The sequence below is a fragment of the Passer domesticus genome, chromosome 5 (assembly GCF_036417665.1).
Source record: "Passer domesticus isolate bPasDom1 chromosome 5, bPasDom1.hap1, whole genome shotgun sequence".
Classification (NCBI taxonomy): Eukaryota; Metazoa; Chordata; class Aves; order Passeriformes; family Passeridae; genus Passer; species Passer domesticus.
The window spans coordinates 71,704,645-71,727,408 of NC_087478.1; the positions used below are offsets into that span (position 1 = coordinate 71,704,645).

The window sequence follows — 22,764 nt, forward strand, 5'->3', positions numbered from 1 at the left end:
GTGTCGCCGCGGGTGGCAGGGTCGTGTGCGGGGCTGTGTTCGCGGCGATGCTGCGGGGCTGGGCTGTGTTTCAGTGCTGTGTTGCGGGGCTGTGTTTGCGGCGATGTTCGGAGCTGCGTGTGTGCGGTGATGTTTGCGGGGCTGTGTTTGAGGTTCTGTTTGCGGTGCTGTGCCGTGTTTGCGGTGCTGTATTTGCGGTGCTGTGCTTTCGGGGCTGTGCCGTGTTTGCGGTGCTGTTTGCTGGCTGTGTTTGCGGTGCTGTGCCGTGTTTGCGGTGCTGTGTTCGCGGGGCTGTGCTGTGTTTGCGGTGATGTTTGCGGTGCCGTGTTTGCGGTGCTGTGTTCGCGGTGCGGTGCTGTTTGCGGTGCCGTGTTTGCGGTGCCGTGTTTGCGGTGCCGTGTTTGCGGTGCCGTGTTTGCGGTGCTGTGTTTGCGGTGCTGTTTGCGGTGCCGTGTTTGCGGTGCTGTTTGCGGTGCCGTGTTTGCGGTGCCGTGTTTGCGGTGCTGTGTTTGCGGTGCTGTTTGCGGTGCTGTGTTTGCGGTGCTGTTTGCGGTGCTGTTTGCGGTGCCGTGTTCGCGGGGCGGCGCGAGGCAGGTGCGGGGCGTGGCGGGGGCGCGCGCCGCGCGCGTGAAGTCACCTCCGCCGTCACGGCGGGCGCCGCCCCCTCGCGCGCTTCCCGCGCGGCCCTTTCTGCCTTAAAAGGACAATGGGGCGCGCGCAGCCCGGCGGGGCCCGATTGATGAGAACGGAGCCGTGGGAACGGCGCCTGCGCAGAGCGGCCGGGGGGGGCGGGGCCGCGGGCTCGCGCGCCCTCCCGCGCCGGCGGCAGAGCGCGGGGAGCCGGAGCGCGCGCGCCGCAGCGGGAGCGCCCGCACCGCACCGGGCGTTGGAGCGAGCGGGGTGAGTGACGCCTTCCCTCTCCCCCGGCCGGGCTCCGCGCCCGCTCCTTGTTTCTTGTTGTCCGGGGCTTGTTTTGTTTGTGTCGTGTCCTTCGCTCTTGGTGGGTTTCCTCCTTTTTTTTTTTTTTTCTTTTTGGTGGTGTTGGGGTTTATTTATTTTTTTTTTCTCCAGCAGCCGGTGGTTTATGTTCATGCCGAGTTACTCCCCGGTGCTTGTCCGCAGTTTTGCGGCGGCAAAAAGACTTTGCCGCCTTGCAGCGCTTTGACGCGCGTGTGGCTGCTGCGAGCGGCGTTGCGCCCGGTTTTTCCTTCGATTAGTGGAGTTTTAAAGGATGCGCGAGCGGAGGGGAACGCCTCCCGCATTGTTGCGGACCCATCCCTAGAACTCTGACTTCTGGCACCCCCCGTCCCAAAGTTCGATTAAATCTCCAAGCCTTTCGGAGGAAAGAGCCAGTTCCCCACGATTTAACTCCGAAAGCAGTTCCAAGGTGCGGAGCGGGTTTGGAAAAGCGGGCTGCCTGGCGATGCCGGGCTGCAGCGTGCCTGCCCCGGCTCGCCACGCGGGTGGCGCGGCCCCGCCGGTGCGGAGCGGTGCCGCAGGTGCGGCCGCAGCGCACACCTGTAGCGCCCGCGCTCGAGTTGGTGCCAGCGGCGTGCGGAGGGGACGGGGACCCGCCGGTGCCCGCCATCCCTGTCTCCCCGTGTTTCACGTGGGGAGAGCGGGGCAGTTCTTATTGTTTCCAGCTATCACGAGTGATTGCGGGGGAGCCCGTGCGCGCCGCAGAGGAGCGAACCGTGCGGCCGTGGGCTGGCGGGACACGTGCTGGCGGTGGCACGGGTCGCGGCGTGGGGCCTTCCCCGTCCTGCCCCCGGCGCTCCCGGCGTGGCGATGGCGTGCTGCCGCTCCAGTGCAAGCGGCTCCCGTTCCTGCCGCCGTGTGCCCGGCGCCGACAAGTTTTAACTCGGCGCTCCGGAGGGCTGAGCGGCGTGCCCCCGGCGCGGCACGTAGGCAGCGCCCGGCTGCAGGAAAACAAAGGGCTCGCATGTGCTGCGGCTCCCGGCGCGCCGGGGCAGCGCGCTCCTCCGCGCCCGCCGGGGGCTCGGCCCCGGGCTGGCGGGCGTCGGTGCGGTGACACTTGTCGTGCGCGGGACGGTGCTTTTTAGGGGCTGCCTGCTGGTTTTGGAGGAGTTTGGAGGCGCGGTGAAACTTTGGGTGCCGGCGCGCTCCGCACGGCTCCGCGCCCGGCGCTGCGGCGGGCGGGCCCCGCGGCCGCCCCGGGGCTGCCCCGGGCTCTGGGGTCCGCGTCGCCCCCGCCGCGGCGTGCCCGCGTTGCCGGGAGGTCTGCGACGGCCCTTTGAAGTGAAACTGTTGCCATGTTTGAATTACGTCAGGGCCGAGCCATGAGGAACCGGGGCGCGGGGCGGGGGGAAGGACGGCGGGCGGCGGGGCACGGTGGCCGCCGCCGCGGCGGAACCGGGGCTCCCGGCGCTCGGCGGTGCGGCCGCGGCTCCATCGCCGCTTCCCGCCGCTCCCCCCGCGCCGGATGGGCCGGCAGCTCCGCGACCGCGTGGTGGGGCGGCGTTTGCAGCGCGGGGGCCGCCTCGCAGCGCCCACCTCCGCGCTCGGGGCTTTCCTCCCCGGCGCGCCGCCTTCCCCTTCCTGTGCTCTTCCAATTTATTTCTGATTTTTACTCGTCTTTCGGCGAGTCGAGCGCTCGGCAGCCCCGCGCGGGGCCAGCCGCGTGTGCGCTCCACCTGACCGGCGGGGCCGCCCGCCAAAGTAGGTCGTGTGCCCCGGGGGGGTCTTTGTTCCCGGCCCTAACGGGGGAGCGGGGCCGTGCCCGGGGCCACGCGGTGCCCGGCGGCAGCGGCGCGACCGAGCTCTGCCTTTTGGGGTGTTTTTTTTAACCGTTTGTTATTTAGGGTTTGGTGGTTTTTTTGTTTTGTTTTAAAGTCGCCGTCTTGCGCCAGGAAAGCGCTCCCCGTTGCGCTCTCACTTTGGCAAGATGAAAGTTGCCGTCTCCTCTCCTACCCCCCTGCCCGGATGCGTGCGGCTGAAGGGATTTAAAGGGACCTGCCAAACCTGTTGTTTACTCGGGCTGTGCCCGCACGCAGCGAACAGGGCTGAATCCCGCCTGCCGAGCCCCCCCAGCGGCGCTTTCCTGGCGGGAACAACCCCGGTTCATCCTACAAAGAGCCTTGTCCCCGACTGACGGCCCGTCCTTCGGACCTAAATTATTCAATTAACATTACAATTGCAGAAAACTCGGGAGCTGCCCCCCGGCGCCGTGTCTGTGCGGGCAGCCGCTGCAGGATGCTGCCCGCTGCCCTGAACACGTGTCTGGGCTGGAGGCAGGGCTGTGCCGCCGTCCCCTCGTGGCTGGGAGCGGCAGGAGAAGGCCCAGCGTCCTGCGCTGAGCCCACAACTGCAGCAGCAGTGGCTGTGCTCGATCACAGCCTGTGATGCTGTTTTTTGCTTTGAGTTTTAATCAGGAAGGTGGCAGGCTGACAGCCGTGCGCACAAGTGTTTCACTCCTTGGACGGGGCAGTCGGGGAGGGCGGTGGTTCCTCAGCAGGCTTCTTTACTGCTGCGTGCTTGCTTCCAAAGCGGAGACTGCTCCTGGCAGCTGTGTGCAGGGTGTGTGCACCCCCTTCTCACCAGCCTGCAGGCAGACAGAGCCACTGTGTCGTTTAAAGCTTTTAAAAATTAGAGATTGCACAAACTCTGCACCGTAGGGACAGACAGTGAACTGGAAACTTTTCTGCTGGTACCAGTGGACACTCAGCTCCTTCAGTACACAGGTGAGCTCTAGGTTTCCCGGGATCTGTGGTACTTGGTAGAAAAGCAGCGAGTAACAAGTCGGGATTTTCAAACACGCCCACAGGCATGCAACATCCAGCTCCCACTGAAAGTAGGTGGGATTGAGTGCCAGAGCCTCTGGGAAAAATTCCTCCTCACTTCATTCTCTAAAAGAAGCTAATTGCCGATGTATTCGGTCTTCCTTTAAGAAGAAAACATCAGTGACTTCTTTGCAGAAGACGTTAAAAAAGCTGATAAATTCAGGGCGGCTAAAAATAAAGTTAAAACGGTGACGGTTTGTTGTCTCACTCATGCCGAGCAGCTCTTTCTGTGTTAGCTAACTCTGCTTTGCATTGATTCTTAACACCTCACTTCTTGTACCCCCCTCATAATGACACGAACGGCATCCACAGGGTCCCACTTGACAATCAGCTTCATTCTCGCACTCCCTGTAGTGCTTGCTGTTTAACACAAAGAAAAAGCCAGTGAGCTGGGACTTGAAAATTGCCCAGGCAGGGCTCCATTTCACAACTCAAGCCTTTGCATTTCTGTAGAATGTGCTCAGTCCAAAGTCCAAGTGAAGTGACCGGTAATACTGCTTAAGGACATGGAAAAGTATCCTTTTTAATGAAGTTACTTCAGTTGTTCTGCCAAATAATTACTGCTCCTTCTGTTTAAGTCCCCATCCAGGTATGTTATCCTCTTTAAAAACAATGTAAAATAACCTAGCCAAAAAACACAAACCAAAACTGTTCAGTGTCTCAGGATCCAGAGTGGCTGTGATGTTTTCAGTAGCAGGTGCTCACAGACAGCATCATAACAGCTGTGGTGACTGCACTCAGATAAGCATCACAGACTGAACTCCAGCACATGTTTCAGAACATCCCAGTTTTCCTTGCTGGGCTCGTGCTCAGGCTGAGCATGGTGTTAGTTATGCAACAGGAGTTTCAGGCAGAGGGAAGTCGTCTTTCAAGATGGAATGTCTGCAGGTGGGACAGGTTTGGAGTTTTTTTCCCCCTTATGCAAATCTTGCTGATTATTGTTTTCATGCTTTGGCCTATCCCTTCTGGAGCACAAACCACATGGCTGGCAGTTCAGAGGAACACCCACGTGGCTTGGCCTTTCAGTTGTCTAGCTCAGATGAGTTAGGAACTTCCTTCCCAGGGAGGATCCAACAGGTGAGTACACTTCTTTATGACTTGACTGCTTCTGGAAATGTAACTAGGAACAGCTTGTGATCCAGCTAGGATGCCATGGGGACTCAAACATGGGAAAGAAGAGTCCAATTTGATTTTTGATGCGTGCTTAGTAGTTGCTGCTAGGTGCACTGGCTGTGCTGAGATTTTGCTTCAGCACTAAGCACAGAACAGTAGCTGTGGACATCTACCAGCAAAAGAGCAACTTAATTATTTTGTCAGATGAAAGATTCCTGAAGATGTGGTTTTGACCTTTTCTGGTTTTGCTGAGCTCATCAAATGAAAGCATGCTGTGACATTCAGGTGTTCCTGGTAAATATACCTTTCCTCCAAGTAAAATTATTTTGGGTGGAGAGAGGGAGGAAAGTGCAAGGAAAATCTGAGGCTATAGAGGACCAGAAGAGTGTACAGTATGCACAATTTCAAGGTTGTGGTTATTAGTACCTGTTTTAAACTATAGGGAGAGATTAATAAATATTTCTGAGAGAGTAAAAAATATTTCTGCAGATACTGAAGTTGCATTTTCAGATGACTCCAGTTAGATCGGTCTCTTACCATCCTTGGAGCATTCTAGCTCTGTGCATGTTAAAATATTCTCTTTTTTTTGAGGGATCTCTTCCAAGGGTTTTTTGTAGCAGCCTGTGAACTCAGGGGAGGTATGTTTATATTGAGTCTCTGATACAGATCAGTTCCTCTGTTGATATACAGTTCTCTGTCTTACAGTTGATTTGCAGTTAGAGGTATTGCAGTTTATTTCAGCAGAGGGACAGGCTCAAGAATTTATTGTGAGATGGGCGACTCTGCTTCTGGCACTGTAGACAGCTCTGGAAGCATTTTTCATGTGTGTGCCTGTGCCTGGGTGTATGCTCTTGCAGATGCAAAAGCCAGAGCTCCTATGTTCTTCCTATATTAAGGCATCTGTTTAGTTCCATTTAAAAGAAAAGAAAATTCTAAAAAAAGTATAATTTTGGCTGTGTTTCTTAGTTACAATGAAATGCTGTGGGGATGACAATTGAGAGATTTTTACTGACAGGAACCGACTGCATCAACATATGTAGGGTAGATGGTATTTTTCTGTAGCCCAGCTTCAGGGAGGCTGTGCCAAGGCTGTTGTGTACACAGAAAGGGAAGTCAAATCCTTGTTCTCTCTGGCAAAGGTACTGGCACCTGGGTTGCACAAAGGGTGAACGATCCCAGGTCAGAGAGGGGAGATGGGAAGAGAGGAGGATACTGAGTGTTTGGACTGGCATGCCTCTGCTCTCTTGTAACTCCAGGGAATGTTTCTCTTTCAGCTTTGCAAGAAGCAGGTGAGCATGTTCGTTCCCACTGGCCTGGTAATTGTGTTACAAAGGGAGACGTGCCTGTCTTCTAGGAATTCCATCCTTTCTCTTATAAAAGGTTTTCATTCTTCTTGAGTGATCAGAAAGAATGCAGAAGGAATCTGGAAAAGCAAATGAAAGTGGCTCAGCTTACTTTAAGATCTGAAAGAGTTCAGAAGTTCTTCCCTAACTTGAAAACTTAATGAGCATCTGAAGCAATGCCTCCTTTTAATTTAGATCATCAAATTAAATTTTGCAAAGAAAATTAAACACCAAATTCTAGTCCTGACAGGTAACAAAAACATGAAACCATTTTCACACACATGCTTCTTTGTACTAGCCTTTCACAAAGGTAATAAGCAGGGTGTGGGGGTTTTTCTTTTTTTATTTCCCACTGCTTTTCTCTTCCTGACTTTACTGTTCTCTTTTGCAAGACAAGTTTCTGTTTTTCATGCTGCTTTTTCAAAGTGAGAGAGCAGAAGAATGGAGAGAGCTCTTTCCTGGAGAGTTTTCTGAGTTCATTCAGGTTGCTAAAGCACTTATAGAAAGCAGAACTTGAAGGAATAGCAACTTCTGCAAGGAAAAGCTATGGAGAGGGACACCAGGGAGGGAAGAGGATCACTTTTCCTCTGGCTTGGGGGAATACTGCTTTCCCACTAGTGCAGATAAATCTTCATTTCTGCAGAATGACTGATAATGCTCTGCTAAGATTTCTGATTCTTTTTTGGAGATCTGTCCCTTTCACTTCTGTGCAGCTGCTGATATATTTTAATAACGTGCTTAAATTTGGCAAATAATAACAAAGTTAAATAGCATTAATAACATGCTTAGATTTGGCAGAATTGTGTTGTGTAATACTTTTTAACTCCTAGGCAAGTTACTTAGTTTCTACTTGCCATCTTTTTTCTCTGTCCCAAATTTCACCTGGTTAAAGTTCCACAACTAAGATTCAGGTGTTAGGGCAGCTGGCATCCTAACTCCCTGGTTCTAATTAGAGATCTAAATTGCAAAGCTTTCAAGTTAAAGTTTTTAAATGGCACAGTCATATTTACTTCTAAGTCCATATTAGCTATTAAGCTCTCCAGCTGACAGAATATTTAGTGTATAATGGTCAAATGGCAACTGTTTAGGATTAAATGTGTAACTGGACTGTCTTCCATTTATAACTGCACTTGGATGCAGTTGTCAGAGAAATCTGTTTAACTTGTGGTTTTGCTGCTAGCTCTTCCCCATTCAGGCATGATGTGTGGTAATACCATTGCTGACCATTCATCAAGTGGGAAACAGATGGCACTAGTTTCCCTTCTATTGAAGGATGGTGTTGAAAGGCTGCTCCTGTGAGAATGGCAGCAATGATGCAAGGCAAAATATTTTCAGAATATATGTGTTTTCCAGGCTTTGCCAGAACATTGATTGTAAAACATGCATCTTATTCTATTGTGGTGTAAATACCAGCTGGTGACAGAGATCATCTTATCACTGTCTGGATTCCTGGAAGAAACTTGGTTAGAAAGTAAACTGCATTGTTGATAGTTGTTTCTTGCCATGTAGCAGTCAAGATTTTCTTGCCTTAAGTTTGGCAGCATGGTTGAACTTTGTGTCTGCAGTTAGTCTTTGACTTTGTAAAGAAAAGTACCAGATCAGAGATTTAACATTGGAGTAGTCAAACAACATGTAAAATTGCTGTTTGGAAGTTGAAAATTCCCAGGTGAGCATGCTGTTGGATCTCCAGAGGCTTGTTGAGCAATATCCTCAAGGGTATCTCCTGAAGAAGCACATCAGGTGCTAAGAAACTAAATACTCGAAGTGTTTGCCTGGATACTCTGCTGTTTGTTTTCTTGACAAGCCAGGAATATTTACCTGATTTGGCTGTGCATTCATTTGCTGCATATCCAGCAGAGGCTGAGAGTAGTTCTGAGACTAACCATCCCTCCATGAGTCCATTCAGCAGCTCACTACTTGGATACCTTCTTTTACTTACTAGCTCTACTCCTGGCCTTCAGGCCAATGCTGTACTAATATAGGGAGCAGTGAATCTCCTAAAAAGCTGACACCATTTGGGGTGACTTTGCTGGACATTTGCACAAGTTAACCTTGGGAGAAGGTAGCCCTAGGTGTGCTCCTTGTGCTGTAAATGTGAAGAAAGGAATTCAGCACTTCAAGCCTGTGGAAGACAGCATGACCTGGGACAGGAGGGAGGGAAGGACTTATCCTCTCCATCTCTCTCCTAGGCCTGGAGGATCTCCTTGGCATTCAGCTGGAGCAAGTGCCTTGCCATCAACAGGCTCTACAAGTCAAGACAAGCTTTATGGAGAGTTGAGTCTTCCTAAATGTTGGTGCAGTAGTAATTGTGAAGAGCCACAACCTCAGGGAGCCCCAAGTGGTCTCGTACATGCTAGACTGAAAGGCAGACATGCCCACTTTCAGTTGGAAACAGGTTCCTTGATGGATTTTGTGTCAGAGTATTAGTCAACAATATTGGATACAATTTTTACTTTTCTCTTGTTCTTGGGAGTCTGGGAAACCGCATGTTTATCTTGCCATGCTCCTGTACTCTTGATCTTCCCTCTTGGGGTGGGGAGATGCATTTTCACCTCTGTGCCTGGGCTTGGGTGGTTCCTTAGCTTTTGCTGTGGTCCTGCAGAAGTGTGTGGGATCTTTTCCTGTTGCACCCCACCCCCCTGTCAGTCAGGTGAGTGTAATGCTGGGTATGATCATTTTGTGGAAGCATGTTTCTGGCCTCACCTGAACCTGTCTTTCAAAATATTTTATTGCCATAATGATGTGGCAAGTCCTGGCAGTGTAGACACAAGATTTCAGATGATTTTTCTCTGTACCACTGGAAGGTAAAAGGATTACAGCACTTAACTTTCTGAAGGTGGAAGATCTGGGGACAGATGCCTATGCCACGAACATTAACCAGTAACCTGAGTTGGGTTATGGGACTTGGTAGTACCTGGGACTGAGAAGTGACTGAGAGTTCCCCCTCACCACAGTTGCTCCTCTCCTGAAAGTCCTTCCTGAGCTGATGGTCATTCAGTAGGGTTTTTTTTGTTAGCTTCTTAATGAATTCAGCAGCTTGGCCTTTGTTAAGGAAAGATAGGGAAATGTTTTGTTATTTGCATGGCTCCATCCAATTTTAATTTTTTTAAAGCAGTGGGAACCTATTCTCCTGGAGCTTCCTGCAGCCTGTCCCTTCTCTGAGCCCGTGGTGTGTGGTGAGCAGCAGAGGTGGCTGCTCACTCCTTGGAGGCAAACCTTGCACCAGGGTCTGTTCAAAAGAGAACATCTTGGAACAGTCCCTGCCTGCATTATGAGACTGATGCTGTGTGGCCTGTGAGGACTTGCTGTGTGTCCAGGCCCAGTGCCAGGGGAGCAGCAGCTTTGCTCGGTTGTTGGTTTGGGTTTCTGAGGTGCTGTGGGAGCCCTGTTTGCTGTGACAGTGCCTCATGCTGTGTCAGACCCCCTGACAGGGGAATAAGAACTTAGGGGAGAACTGGTTTGTGGGGGGTCATGGTGACTGCAGTGACTGGCTTGAGAAGTTTCTGCCTGGAAAGTGGCTCCACTGTATGATGCCTGTTCCGATAGCAAATCCCAGCCTTGGCGTACTGAAAAGAACAGGATCAGGAGCAGGAGGGCATTCCTGGCTTTCTGGGCTGGTGCCGAGTTTGCAGAGCTGGTGGTTACAAAGCAACAACTTCCCTGCAACTGGAGTTCCATCCTTTTGGCAGGGCATGTGTGGTAGGCACATGCTGAGATGTGCCCCAGGGTCCTGCTCCCTGGCCCTTTCTTTCCTAGCTAGGTTTCCTTCCCATGGAAAGCAGGGCGGGGAAGGCAGGAGGCTGAGAACAGAGCGTGTGCTGACATGGAGCTGGGATGCTCACCCAGGCCCTGAGAAGAGAGAAGTGCTCCCGCGTCCTGCAGTGCAGACAGGGCCATTGAGGGCTGGGTGGAACTCCACCCTGCTGTTTTTAGAGCAGCTTTTCAGGTATGTCTGCCCTACAGCCCGGGGGTATGACTGCAGCTCATTTAAAATGACTCCTACTCACTCTCAGCAAAGTTTGCCAGGGGTGTTTCCAGCCAGCAGGGTGGTGGTGCTGAAGTGACCCAGAGTTCAGCTGCCAGCTCCCTGTCCATGGGCTTGGACACACAGCCTGTCCTGCAGGCTGCTTTGCCACATGCACAGGGCTTTCATTGGCCAGGTTGGCTGCATTCACACGTCTGGGCTGTGCTGCCTGTGGATGTGCCCTTGGAGTAGATTTCTGCAGTAAATGAGCTTGCTATGGGTCCTGCTGGGTATTGCTTAATATTCCAGCTGTTAATTATATAATTTCTTTAACAACTGCATTCTAGGTGCATCTGTTCTTCTGAGGCAACATGGGATAAAAAACTATGCCCTAATCTAGCAGTTTTTCTTCCCTTATCTAGCAGTGATAATTAACACCAGTTTCTGTTTGTTTTCACAGGGTACAGCTGGGAGGAAAAGATGTTTGGCTTTCACAAACCGAAGATGTACCGGAGTATAGAGGGCTGCTGTATTTGCAGAGCTAAGTCTTCCAGTTCTCGTTTCACTGACAGCAAACGTTATGAAAAGGATTTCCAGAATTGTTTTGGGTAAGATTCCCACCTTGGTCAGCAGTTTTGGCATTGATCTCTAAGCTGCAAACCTGATGTACTGTCCTTCTTGCTCTGAAAGCCTGAGAGATTAGGTTAGCAGGGGGGAGTGGTGGGAGAAGGCTGCCTTCAGCTTCCTCACAGCCTTCCTGGGCAGACCAGGAGGGTCTGGATCCTCTGCTGCTGTGTATGGTACCATTTCATTTTCAGTCTGTTGTCACTGCCAAGGGAGAACTGGTAATTCATAACAACAAAGGATCAGGCTTGTGTCTCTCCCACCTCACAGCACGTGCAGGGATTTTAGGCATCTCTCAGGCTGTGCATTTTTTGCTGGTTCCATAGAGGTGTAAACACCTACATAAAATATGAACTCCACACATCCATGGGGGCTTTCTGTGACTCTGAAAATTCAAGAATGTTAGAGAAAACTTGATGAGTAAATATTTAGCAGTTTCAGCCGGGTTTATGCAGAGTACCCTGTTACAAATATTGGTGTCTTTGTTCAAATAGGACATAGCAATGTGTTATTAAAATTTCTCATTGGAAAACCATTCTCTTGGAAAGTGATTAGCTTTCCAGTTAGGCAATGCTGCTTGAAAGCATTGGTAAATAAAACTATAAATACTAGAGATTTCTTGTACCAGTTACTGTGATCTTTCAGGTTTTTTTTGAATACTTTTGAAGAGCTTTGAAATTTTGTATAAAATTCACAAATTTCCTCCACTTTTTCTAGAAACGCTCTTTTCATGTAGTGAACTTTAGAGTGCTTTGTATTTACCTTGGATTTTTGTACACAAGTCTGGTGCTGGCAGTTTTCCTTATCATATTTCTTCACTACTGTCCTTGGCAGTCAAAGGCTGTGTGCAGATCCATTGCCTTTTTTTTTGGTGGTTGTTGTTTTTAACTGCAGTGAAGCAGTTTGCAATTTACCAGGACCATTGTTGTTGTGCTATCTGAAATTTGTTTGCCAAGGTAAAAATGCAGACTGACCACTGGGCAAATAATGGATTTCTGAGCCTGCCTCATTCATCTATAATGATCCAAAGTCTTCCTATTTAATTAGCTGAAAAATTCTGCAGTGTTTCCCTGATATATTTCTTTTAGCATGGGTTAGTAGTAGAGATGATTCCTGAGGAAAGCTTGTTAGAGGAAGCAAGTATTGCTGTCATTCCAGTGCCTGCTGTTTCTGAAATCTTATCCTGTGCTCGTGTGGGAGTGTGTTAGGTGGTGTTTGTTACTCATCCTTGAAGCTCTGTGGGAAAGTTAAGACCTGAGTAAGCTTTTGATGTTTGTTCCCAAGTGTACGTTTGAATAACATGATTATTCCTCCTGCTCCAAACTAACCAATCCACTGCAATTGTGTTTTAGTTTTGGGGGAAAACCTTCCAAAACCTGTAGGTGATGGGACTGTTGTTTTCAGTGCCCCTCTGGAGGCAGATTGTGATACCTTTCTATTTCTGTGTGGAAGAGTGCTTTCTGAAAGTGAGACCTGGTCTTTAAATGGCACTGTTTGAGCATCCCAGATGAACTGTAATGTCAGAAAAACAATGTCAGAACCCTTCTTATTCATCAATTTTTATACTTCTTGCTGTTACCAAGTGGAGGTGTGCTTTTATTAACTGTTGTTAAGTGATCTTTGCTTTTGTTTTTGCCAGGCTCCACGAGGCTCGCTCAGGAGATATTTGCAATGCCTGTGTTCTTTTGGTGAAAAGATGGAAAAAATTACCAGCAGGATCCAAAAAAAACTGGAATCATGTTAGTAATTTATTTCTCTTCTGCCCCAAAACTAACTCTTTCTAGAGAGGAGGGGTGCTGGCAGGGGTTTGGGTTTTGTTCTTTCACCCACAACTCTCCCTTCTCACCCTCAGCATCTCTAAATCCTCCCTGGAGTATTTACTACTGTGTGGCTCCTACCTGCTTATGTGCAAATGGTGATTATGCAAGCCTGAGATGCAGTCACAGACCAACTTGCCTTGTAATTCTGTTTTCAAAAGCTCATAACTTTGTCCAAAAGTCTCTTATGTCATTAAAAAAAAATAAATCAAGTTCGGCCTTTATCCAAAATTGGTTGGTTTTTTCTTTTTCCTCCCAAACAAAGTGATTTGCTCAAGCAACACATTAATCAATCTTATTTAATCAGATAATTACAATGACTAATAATCTTGCAGCTATTTTCACTCATATATTCTGTTTTGATATGTCTAATTCAATTCAGGCCTAAGGCTGGGAGGATGATCAGGATTCCTTGTGTTTATATTAATCTTTATCCAGGATGCCTTGATAGTAATGGGAGCCATAACTATGGTTATTACTACCACTAGCTTTACTCAAAAGTTAAATTTATGAATAAAAAAACCCAAAAAAACAACAGGGCAAATGCTGGGCAGACACTCTTAACTGGACCTGTATTAGCTTAGACAATTATTTGGTTCTAAACTGAATGGGAAGTTGGCAAAAGTTGAACCAAATATGCTTTTTAAGCTAGTTTGCTGTGTTTTCCTGCAGACTCAGCCTCTTGCAGAGGCAGAGATTTAGCCAGATTTAAATGAAACATGAGAGTGTCAGTGCACAGAACTGCCTTGGATTAACCAAGGGGGTGTGGAACACCTTCTGCTAAGTCAGTACCTGTGTCTTGACTGGGGCAGTACCTGGGCATGATGCACAGGTATTCAGACATGCATTTTCTCTGTCCTAGGTGGTGGATGCCAGGGCTGGACCCAGCCTTAAAACAACACTGAAACCAAAGAAAATGAAAACTCTCTCTGGAAGCAGAATAAAGAGCAATCAAATCAGCAAACTGCAAAAGGAATTCAAGCGGCACAGTAAGTGGATCCAAAGAAATTCTGGCAATAAACTTCAGCCTCCCCTAACACAGCTCACTGTTAACTGGCCAAGCTGAATCACTGTCTGGATTTGGTTGTGCACTCCCACATTTGGGCTCTCCCTGTTTTCACAGCCTCTTATCCTCTGAGAGTTTTGGGAGGGTGTGGAATGAGAAGGAAGAGCTTGTGTGCAGGGTGGGCTTCAAGACAGAGGTGGGGAAGTGACAAGGGGGCATGGGGAGTCTGGATTGAAAGTGCAGGCAGTTGTAGCTTATGTCCCACACTTAAATGAAATATCCCTAGAAAGAACATCTTGGGCAAAGATATTGAAGCTGGAAGAGACTTCTCCCTGCTTTCAGTAGTGTGCTATGGCCATTTTCAGCTCTTTTCCCAAAAAACATTGCAGTCCTTTTCTTCTATACGTACTTTTAAACATAGATTTTCCCCACCCGTAAATTCCTCCTTATATCTTCCTCTGCCAGTCTCGGTGATCTCTTTCCAGTAGTACAAGGACTCTCCAAACAGATTTGGATTCATAGCTTTCCAACAAAACCATCTGCCAGTTATGCTGTAAATGTGTGTCAGTATTTAAGGCTTTTCTTCTAAAGCAAACCTTCCAGCTTCTTAACTGTTGCTGACTTGGTCTCTCTCCCTTTCAATTATCCTGCCCAGTTAGAAGGAGAAGTCTCCAAAGATTCAGTAAAGGCCCTGACCCAATGAGCTTTTATCTTCTCATTCAAGGCACTGCAGTTAATCTAATTTTGTCACTGTAGCTGCCAGAGATGGCAGCTGAAAGGTGGGAGGGCAGACACTGTTGAGGTGTGTCTGCACTGGGTCTGTAGTTCCTGGTCTTGATCCAGCAAAAGCTCAACACTAACTAGCACATAATGAGGCTATATCTATATATAATGCACTGTTGGGAAAAGCTTTGCAGCACTTTACCTGAAAGGATGAGAAAGAAAATGCACAGTGAGAGAGAAAGTCTGGAGCACAGATCTTCACTGTCTTGAGGGATGTCCAGTGATTTCAGAGCATGGCCTGTGTGGGCTGGGTTTGAGAGCCAGAAACTGAAGCCTGATCCTGAACCTCTTTCCAATCCCTCATGTACAAGGACTCCTTCCACTTCTGAAGGCTCTTTCACAAATCCTGACACTCTGCACTGAAAGGCAGGAAGGCATGAGCAAGTGAAATAAATGGATTGTTGGTGTTGTTAGGTTTTTCTTGTTAATTTAGCGTATTTGTGCCTCTGCTCCCAATCCACAAATCCGGAGGGAGGGCAAGTCATTGGGTGCACGTCCTGATCCTTGCGTTTCTTCTTTGCCCTGTAGATTCTGATGCCCACAGCACAACTTCAAGTGCCTCCCCAGCTCAGTCGCCCTGTTACAGTAACCAGTCGGACGATGGCTCTGACACGGAGCTGAGCGCTGGGGCCAGCAGAACACCAGTGTTCTCCTTCCTAGACCTCACCTACTGGAAAAGGTAAAAAGCAGCAGAACTCTGTGCAGGCAGCAAGCTCACTTTGCATACATGCTGCTTGGTTCTGCCTCTTCATCCTGATCTGGTGTAAGGATATAATTTCAGTCACACCACCTGTCTGTTCATGCTTGGAAAGAAATGGCTTGTGTTTAAGACATTTTCCCCTATCTCCCTTCAGTTCCCTAAACATTAAAACAGTTGCTGGGGAATAGCAGATTATATTCCTGTCTGTCATTATCTCTTGTTAAAACTATGCCCTGTAGATATGATGTGTTGCTACATACAAGAGTGCTCCCAGCTTGCCAGCAAAACATAGCATTTGATTTGGTTGACTTGTGATGGTAGTCATTTGGCAAAAAAAAAAAAACAAACCAAGAAAAAACAAAAAACAACAAAATTCTAGAGTGGGAGGAAAACCACAATGTTTTCTGGGAGCTGACGAGCTTGTTATCTTTATTGCATGTTGTGACACAGTAATCCCTTGTTGAGCTAATTGCTCAATTGAAATTGTTGTGACTTTGCTGCCTCCTCTCAAATAATATTTGCAAGTGCATTGTAGCCAAGGTTAGTTCAGACCAGATGGTTGTGTCTGAAACTTCTCTGGGAAGCAAAGTTGGAGACTTGGTTTTTGTGTAGACATGTTTGGGTTTGGGTTTTTTTTCCTTTGTTTCCCCCCACTAAAGACATGCTGTGGATTTAGACACAGACGTGTTTTCTGTTTGTGAGCAGTCTTTTTGTCCCTGTCCTCTGGGCTGGAGGCTCAATAAAGTTGTGTCTGGGGTCAGACTTGCTTTTTGCATGTTTGTGAATTCTGTATATTCTAAACAAAGTATCTGTCTCCCTGCCATTTCTTCCAGGCAAAAGGTCTGCTGTGGAATTATTTACAAAGGGCGTTTTGGAGAAGTCCTCATAGACACTCATCTCTTCAAACCTTGTTGTAGCAATAAAAAGTCTGCCACTGAAAAGCCAGAACAAGAAGGACCCCAATCTCCAGCAATCTCCACCCAAGAGGAGTGGTGACTTCCTTGGATAGCTGCAGAAGGTTATACAGATCCTCTTATTCTCTGGAAAAATACTAGCAAAGTGACTGTTCACTTTGGACACCTGCTATGCTGCCAAAAGACTATTCCCTAGAACTGTTTTGGGTTTTACTGCTACGATTCCACAAACTCTGAAGCCAGTTTGTATCCTTTCAAAAAGACTGTACATAATATTTAAGATGCTATGGAACACTTGGCAAAGCTGAATGCTGCTGCAAGGTTGTCTAATTTTCCCCCACACTCACTTCCCAAGTGAATATGAAGATGGGGTTTGTATATTAAAGTATATTAGTTCATGTTTCTGTACTGAAAGAAGCAGTGGTTGTAAGGCTTTTTTGGGTTTTTTTTTTCTTTCTTTAAAAGTTGGTTGGCAAACTTCCTAAATTCCCAAGAAAATATTTCATTCTTAGACATGTATGAGTCAGTGAAATGAACTAATGCATAGAAATTTTATAAGTCACCTCTCTAGTTATATAAATATATATTTTTAAAGGTGTGGCGATTTCACCCTATACTACTGACATAACAAAGACAAATATTTCATCCCTCCCGTGTGACACAGACTGGTAATCTGCAGACATCTCTACTTCAAGTGGTAGCTATCTGAGAAGGCCTCCAGCATAAAAGTGCTCTTGAGAAGGGGTGGGAGAGCTCTCCACCTTAGCCAAGGATTAAGATTTACCTAAGAACTGAACATAGCAAAATGGGAAGTTACTTTTTTTAAAGCCAGCAGCAGGCACCCTGGGCTTGGTGTAGTAACCCCTGGTGGTTAGAGATGGACCAAGAAACCCTTGATGCCCAAGTCAGGTGTAGATGGCAGCCAAAAGTGAGTAACTGCTCTCTGTAGGCCCAGTGCAGCTGAAATGTGACCACAAACAAGACTCCTCCTGGTTTTGGACCTGACAAAGAACCAAACCCCTTGCTAAGCAAATTAGGCTCTGGTCCAGGGCCATAATCTGGGTGCAGCCTGGGGTCTGGATTCACAATAACTGTTTTGAAACCCTTCCCCTGCAGTTTTTCTCTGTGTTTGGGTTTTGTTGTTTTTTTTTTTTTCTGTTTGTTTGTTTAAGCAACTGCCAGGTCAACACTTTTGTGAATACCGAATCTGAAAAGTTCTGCTAAGAATGGTGCTGTGCTGAATCAAGGCAGCAGCTCTGTTTGCATATGTGATCAAAAGATAATACTTTCTACACAGATTCCCAGACAAGCTCATGTGCAAATCATTGTGACACTCCTTCAAACTCTGCATTGCCTCTAGGGTGGAAGCAGCTTCCTGGAAGATTGTGCTGCAGTTTTAGCTCCCAGTTGCTTCCACGTCCCTTTTATGAAGGTTTTACTTGTGTGAGTTGGGAATTCTGCTTTTTGTTTGGTTGGTTTTTTCCTGGTTTTAGGGGGAGGGAGGATTTTTTTTTTTGACTATTACTCTTTTGGGGTATCCTGCAATGGATTGCCACATGGTGTGATTCTTGTGGTGTCCTGTGTAGGGCCAGGAGTTGGAGTTGGTCCTGATGGGTCCCTCAACTCAGCATATTCTATGATTCTAAGCTTTCCTTTTTTGTGAGAGTCATTGGCATAATACTGTGGTGGGTAGGGTTTAGGACTGGATTTCCATGTAGTCTCGGTTCCTGAAATGGGAATACTTAGCAAATTAAAATATAGATAGGGAAAGATATGCAGGTTTTAAGAGGAGCCTCTACCCTCAAAGCTTTTTTTTTTCTTTCTTTTTTCCTCTCCTGTTGGGTCAGCCAATCTCTGGAGAGAAGGAAAATCAGGGGAAACAGGGCTTTGACTTATCACAGCCTTACAGCTTAGAGCTTTCCTTGGACTCATTTTGCTTTTCCTAAACTCTGAGGTTCTTAAGGGAGGACAAAGCTGCTTACCTTGCTTTTATTCTCAACCAAATAAAATCGTTCAGGTTGGAAAAGACCTAAGCCCATTGAGTCCAGCCATAGATATAATAGATACTTGATTGCATAAAGGCATAACTAGGTTGGTCATGTCTCATAAGGGCTTGAGCAAGAGTCCTCGCTGTCTTTGCAGACACCTATTTCATGTGAATTTGTGTTTTCAGCATCAGTAATTCTGTACACCTAAGAAGGCTGCAGTGTTGGTGGTAGGATGTGCTCTGATATGGATCATCTCTTCTGTATTTATTTATTTATTGCTAGATTTCAACCGCCAACTGCTTCCCCTACTCCCTCCCACCTCTTCCATTCCCGGTAGTAATGCAAAATGAGTAGTCATGCACTTTGTATTAATGTATTAGAAATCTATGGAACCTGTTTTGTACTTTTATACTGTTCAGACACTTGTAATCCAAACTTTGTTTTTACTAGGGTAATGAATAAATTTAGTCTTATTTAGAAAATAAGCAACTTCTCATGTGTTTATTTCAGCTCTGTTCTTCTGTTAATTAGTGTTAGTGTTGCAGCCAGCCCGGGCAACCCATGTTTCTATTTGAAGAAGACCAAGGTTTTTTGAGGGGGTGTGAGGTAATTCCCTTCCTATTTAGTTTGGAAAGAAGAGCAGAGCGAGGGAAGGAGGTGGTGTTTGTCTCAGGGCAGAATCACAGAGCTTTCCCCTGGCACTGCATGTGTGTCAGGCATTCCTTTACTGGCAGTGGGTGGTGCTGGCATTCCGTGTTCCCAGGGGGCTTGCTCTCTGTCTAGCTCACCAGCATTCATCAAAGGCCAGCTGAAGTAACAGCATTGAAGAGCTGGTGCTGACAGCATTTGGAAACATCCCTTTCCAAATCCAGAGGAGTTGTGGAAGAGACTTGTGCTCCTCTGTTGAATCTGGAGCCTGGTGTGTCCCTTCCCACAGCAGGCACAGGCAGCTGGATGAGCTCCAGCAGACTGGTGGGAGCAAGGTCTCTGGTAGGAGCTGTCAGTGAGTAACTGAGTTTAGAAGATAATGGGGAAAACCTTGCAACCCTAAGCACGATGCCTTGCTGCAAGAGGCTATTTTGGACATCGGTGGAGATGCTGATTTATTCCTGCTGATGTGCTGGCTGTTTTCTTACAAATTGAGCATGATGATATCAGAGATGTAGAAATAGTTTCAGAAAGCTCTGCATAGACTGCCAGATTGTAAGACAATAGCATCTGGTTTTGACATATTTGCATTATCTGCTGCAGATGCCTAAACATCCCTTGGGCATCATTCAGTTCACCTAAAATGTGAAGTCACTGAAGAGAAGCAGATGCACCAAAAGGTGGTTTAAAGCAGATCACCTACCATGTAACCCATTATTTGCAACTTTCCACCCTGTTTCAAACAATTAGTCCCTTCTCTCACTCTCCCTTACTGCTGCACACCAGTGACTGCAGCTACCATCAGGGTAACCTCTGCGTGCTGATGGATAGAGAGGGCTTTGTGGGGCAGAAAACCCAGCAGGGCTACAGCTGTGGAGGAGGAAGCTCCTCTGGGAACAGTGGGGAGGCATCTTCAGAGCAATGGGAAACAAAATCCTGGGTGTGAAGCCCTCCTGTGTTTCACCTGGGTCAGCTGTCACAATGACAAGTGTCACCTTGCTAAAATACTTCACAGTGCATGCACTATAAAGGTTCTTTACAGAGGATTGTATTGAAAGATGAGAACAACACGGCATGGGACAAGAAGATAATTTTTTGGAGGTCACCAGTGTACCACAATTTCCAAAGCCTGAGCTGAGCATCTAGTGCTGCTGCTGAAGAATACAAAGGTAAATTCTAGTGTAGTGCTGCATGAAGAGTAATTTTATTCTGATTTGTACAGCTTTGAAGTCTCTGTGACTTCTACAACACTGAACCTGAGACATGCTTTCTGAGCAGATGGGTCCCATCCAGTCCCAGTAACCAAAAAGTTACAGCTCTTTTGAAGTCATAAAAAAATTAATTTGAATATAATGTAAGAAGAAGGGAAACTAAATGGTTCTTGTATCACCATATGTAATTTTTTATGTTGTCCAGATCAGGGGTAAGAGCAGTCTGACATGTATTCTGCAGACCTGGCTCTGCAAGTGTCAATGTCAGAGACACAACTAACTCCTTTTTTACTTTAGTTTTGTTTCCCCTGTACATCTGCCCATGAAGAGGAAAGGGAGCATGTGTCCAGCTTCTGTCCAGCTCCTTGTTGTCAGACACTGGAAGTGTCACCAGGGAAATGCTGCTGGTTTCCTCTATAGAAACAGTCTCCAGTAAAGCAACACAAAACCAGTGCTCCTTTTCAGGATAACTATATGTAGGGTTTGTAAAGCTGTGGTGGCACTATTTGGCCGTGATGGGCATCATGTAGCCAACCCAGCCTTTTCAGGAAACCCCATTTTGCTCTTTGGTGGCATTTCTATTGAAATTCCATGTTTGTAGCTTTGAACTCCATTAATGGGGAACAGGTAAGTTAGTAGTTATGTGTCTATAGAGAAGTTACATTTTCTGAGAATAGAAAGGTACACAGAGCCCTTGTGTACTCCAGATCCTGAATGTGCTTGAAATGAATGTGACACTAACATTTCACGCCATCTATCATTGTGAATTTAGGTTTTGTATCTCTTTTATACTTATTAATGAAACTTATTTGGCAAATACTTTCTACTGTATCTGAGGGGTTATCACTACAGAAGTGTGGGACATTCCTTGCCATTGCCTCTGGCTGCCCAGGTGTCCTAACCCTCAGTTCTGGGCATGGGAAGGGACTGGTCATGATCCTGCTCAGCCCTTGCCCTCGCTGCTGATGTCTCATCACCACAGACGTGGTTTCATGCCTCAACTGCAACCTTGGCCCCGCATCCATACAGAAGCCAGAGGACGGGAGAGCACTGGAAATGGACTGGAAAACATGCCAGTAGCTGAGACTTGGAAAGGAATGGAGGAACCGGGCACTTCGAGGGCTGCGGAGAAGGGGGTGGCACGGGTGGCTCTTACAGCACGGCCTGACGATTCCAGGGAGACCACGGGGAGCTTGGAAAGCCTCACTCCCCGACAGCCCCGCGGGAGCCATCGGGGCCGCTCCGTGCCCGGAGGCCGCCAGGTGGCGCCGGCCCGGCCCGGCCCGGCTCGGCTCGGCTCGACTCAGTGCTGGGCGGCAGCGGCAGCGCCCGGTCCCGGCTGCGGCCGCCGCGTCCCGGGCATCCCCGGCTTGGGCACAGCATCCCTGCCGTGCCCTGCTGCAGTCCCAGCGTCCCGGGCATCCCCGGCTTGGGCACAGCATCCCTGCCGTGCCCAGCTGCGGTCCCTGTGTTCCTTTCCCGGCTGCAGCCCCGGCGGAGCCCCGGGATCCAGCTGGGAGTTGCCGCGGCTCAGGCACCGCCGGCAGCGCTCGGCTCCACGCCCCGCACCGGCACGGCCGGCCCCGCTGTCCCGCCGCAAAAACCGAGCACAGAGCCCATCGCTTCTCTTCCTTGCTCACAGGCGCAGGAAAATGGGGCTTAATTGCCTTAATTTCATCTCGGCAAAGATGGTGTGTATTAAACACACAGAAAAAAGAAAAAAAGGGGGAAAATAAAAGAGAGAGAGAGAGAAAGAAAGAACAAGTTTTTACCTGGGCAAACATAAGTTCATGGCTGTCAGCCTGAGTAAATCAGTGTCATTGTGTCACCCAAGCCAGGTGGCATCTGATTTGTCCCAGTAAAAGCAGTTGGAGACTATAAGAGAGGTGCAAAGGAACTGCTGCCAGCTCCTTAGCAGGGAAAGCAGCTCAGTGGATGATGCACACGTCTGGGTGCTCTCGTTTCTGCTGGAGCCGGTGTGGTGATGTGAGAGCCACAGCCACACTCACGGTGATCCTGGCCTGGCTGCTGCTGTTCTGAGGATGTGTCTGCCCTGCGAGGTTCTGAGAGCAGCTCTCCACTTGGCCGCCCTCCACAGCAAAGTAGGGCACAGGCCCAGCACTGCTGCAGGCTGGGACACACGGCAGGCAATTTTCTTAGAAGCTGGGCTAGAGACACTTCCCTGATGCCAGGTCTGTTCCCAGGAATTTTAACAATGGAACAGCAGGATGCTCTGGTGATTGGCAGTGCTGCACCTAGTAAGTGTTTCACCTTCTGACATCTAGGCAGTAGCTGCTTCCTGATGGCTCTGCCTGATCAAGGAGCTGGATCCTGGGTGTTTGCCTCCAAGTGATGATCTCTGAGCTCCCCTTCTGCCTGAAATGAGATGACCAAGGACTGTGACCTCTTCCCCACCACCTGTAACTGTGAAAGAAATAGATCTTATATCCACCTACAGGGTTTTTTCAACTCTGCTTTAGGGAGAGCACACATCTGGTCACAAACCAGTAGGTGGGCTTTGCTGCCACATTGAGAGGCTCTGGCATTCCATGTTGCCCCATAACTCCTGGTATGCCTTCTGTGATTTTTTTCTTCAAGAAATGGAAGTGTAGGACATGCAGGAGGCATACATGGCACCTATGACTTGCAGAGCACTGGGCCAAATCCTGCTCAAAGATGCAGGCCACTGCAATCGAGTCAAAAGGCACTGTTCTTTCATCTGAGAACAGGTGCAAATGAAATGGCTGTGAAATTTACAGCTGATTCCCAGACACTATGTAACCAGAATCAACAACTTCTGTTCCACTCCAAGGAGTTTTCACATCCATGTGCTCCTGGTGCTCATTAACATTG

General features: G+C 48.1%; 1 protein-coding gene across 7 annotated transcripts; it reads left to right on the forward strand.

Moving 5' to 3' along the window:
- The first annotated feature begins 790 nt into the window (after positions 1 to 790).
- On the forward strand, positions 791 to 18,537 carry SINHCAF (SIN3-HDAC complex associated factor). Of its 7 annotated transcripts, none has more exons than XM_064420956.1 (6): positions 791 to 900; positions 10,681 to 10,828; positions 12,484 to 12,583; positions 13,524 to 13,650; positions 14,979 to 15,129; positions 15,984 to 18,537. In XM_064420956.1, the coding sequence occupies exons 2-6, from the start codon at positions 10,701 to 10,703 to the stop codon at positions 16,144 to 16,146; spliced, it is 669 nt and encodes a 222-aa protein (XP_064277026.1). In that variant the 5' UTR covers positions 791 to 900; positions 10,681 to 10,700; the 3' UTR covers positions 16,147 to 18,537. The 7 variants fall into 7 exon arrangements, with proteins under 7 accessions (XP_064277026.1, XP_064277027.1, XP_064277029.1 ...); XM_064420957.1 differs by lacking the exon at positions 791 to 900 and adding an exon at positions 909 to 1,000; XM_064420959.1 differs by lacking the exon at positions 791 to 900 and adding an exon at positions 1,249 to 1,387.
- The last annotated feature ends 4,227 nt before the right edge of the window (positions 18,538 to 22,764 follow it).

Coding starts and splice junctions, on each gene's coding strand:
- SINHCAF (XM_064420955.1), top strand. CDS start 10,486: ATGAGCTTGCTATGGGTCCTGCTGG. Junction 10,511..10,680: donor CTTGCTATGGGTCCTGCTGG/GTATTGCTTAAT, acceptor TTGTTTTCACAG/GGTACAGCTGGGAGGAAAAG. Junction 10,829..12,483: donor GATTTCCAGAATTGTTTTGG/GTAAGATTCCCA, acceptor TGTTTTTGCCAG/GCTCCACGAGGCTCGCTCAG.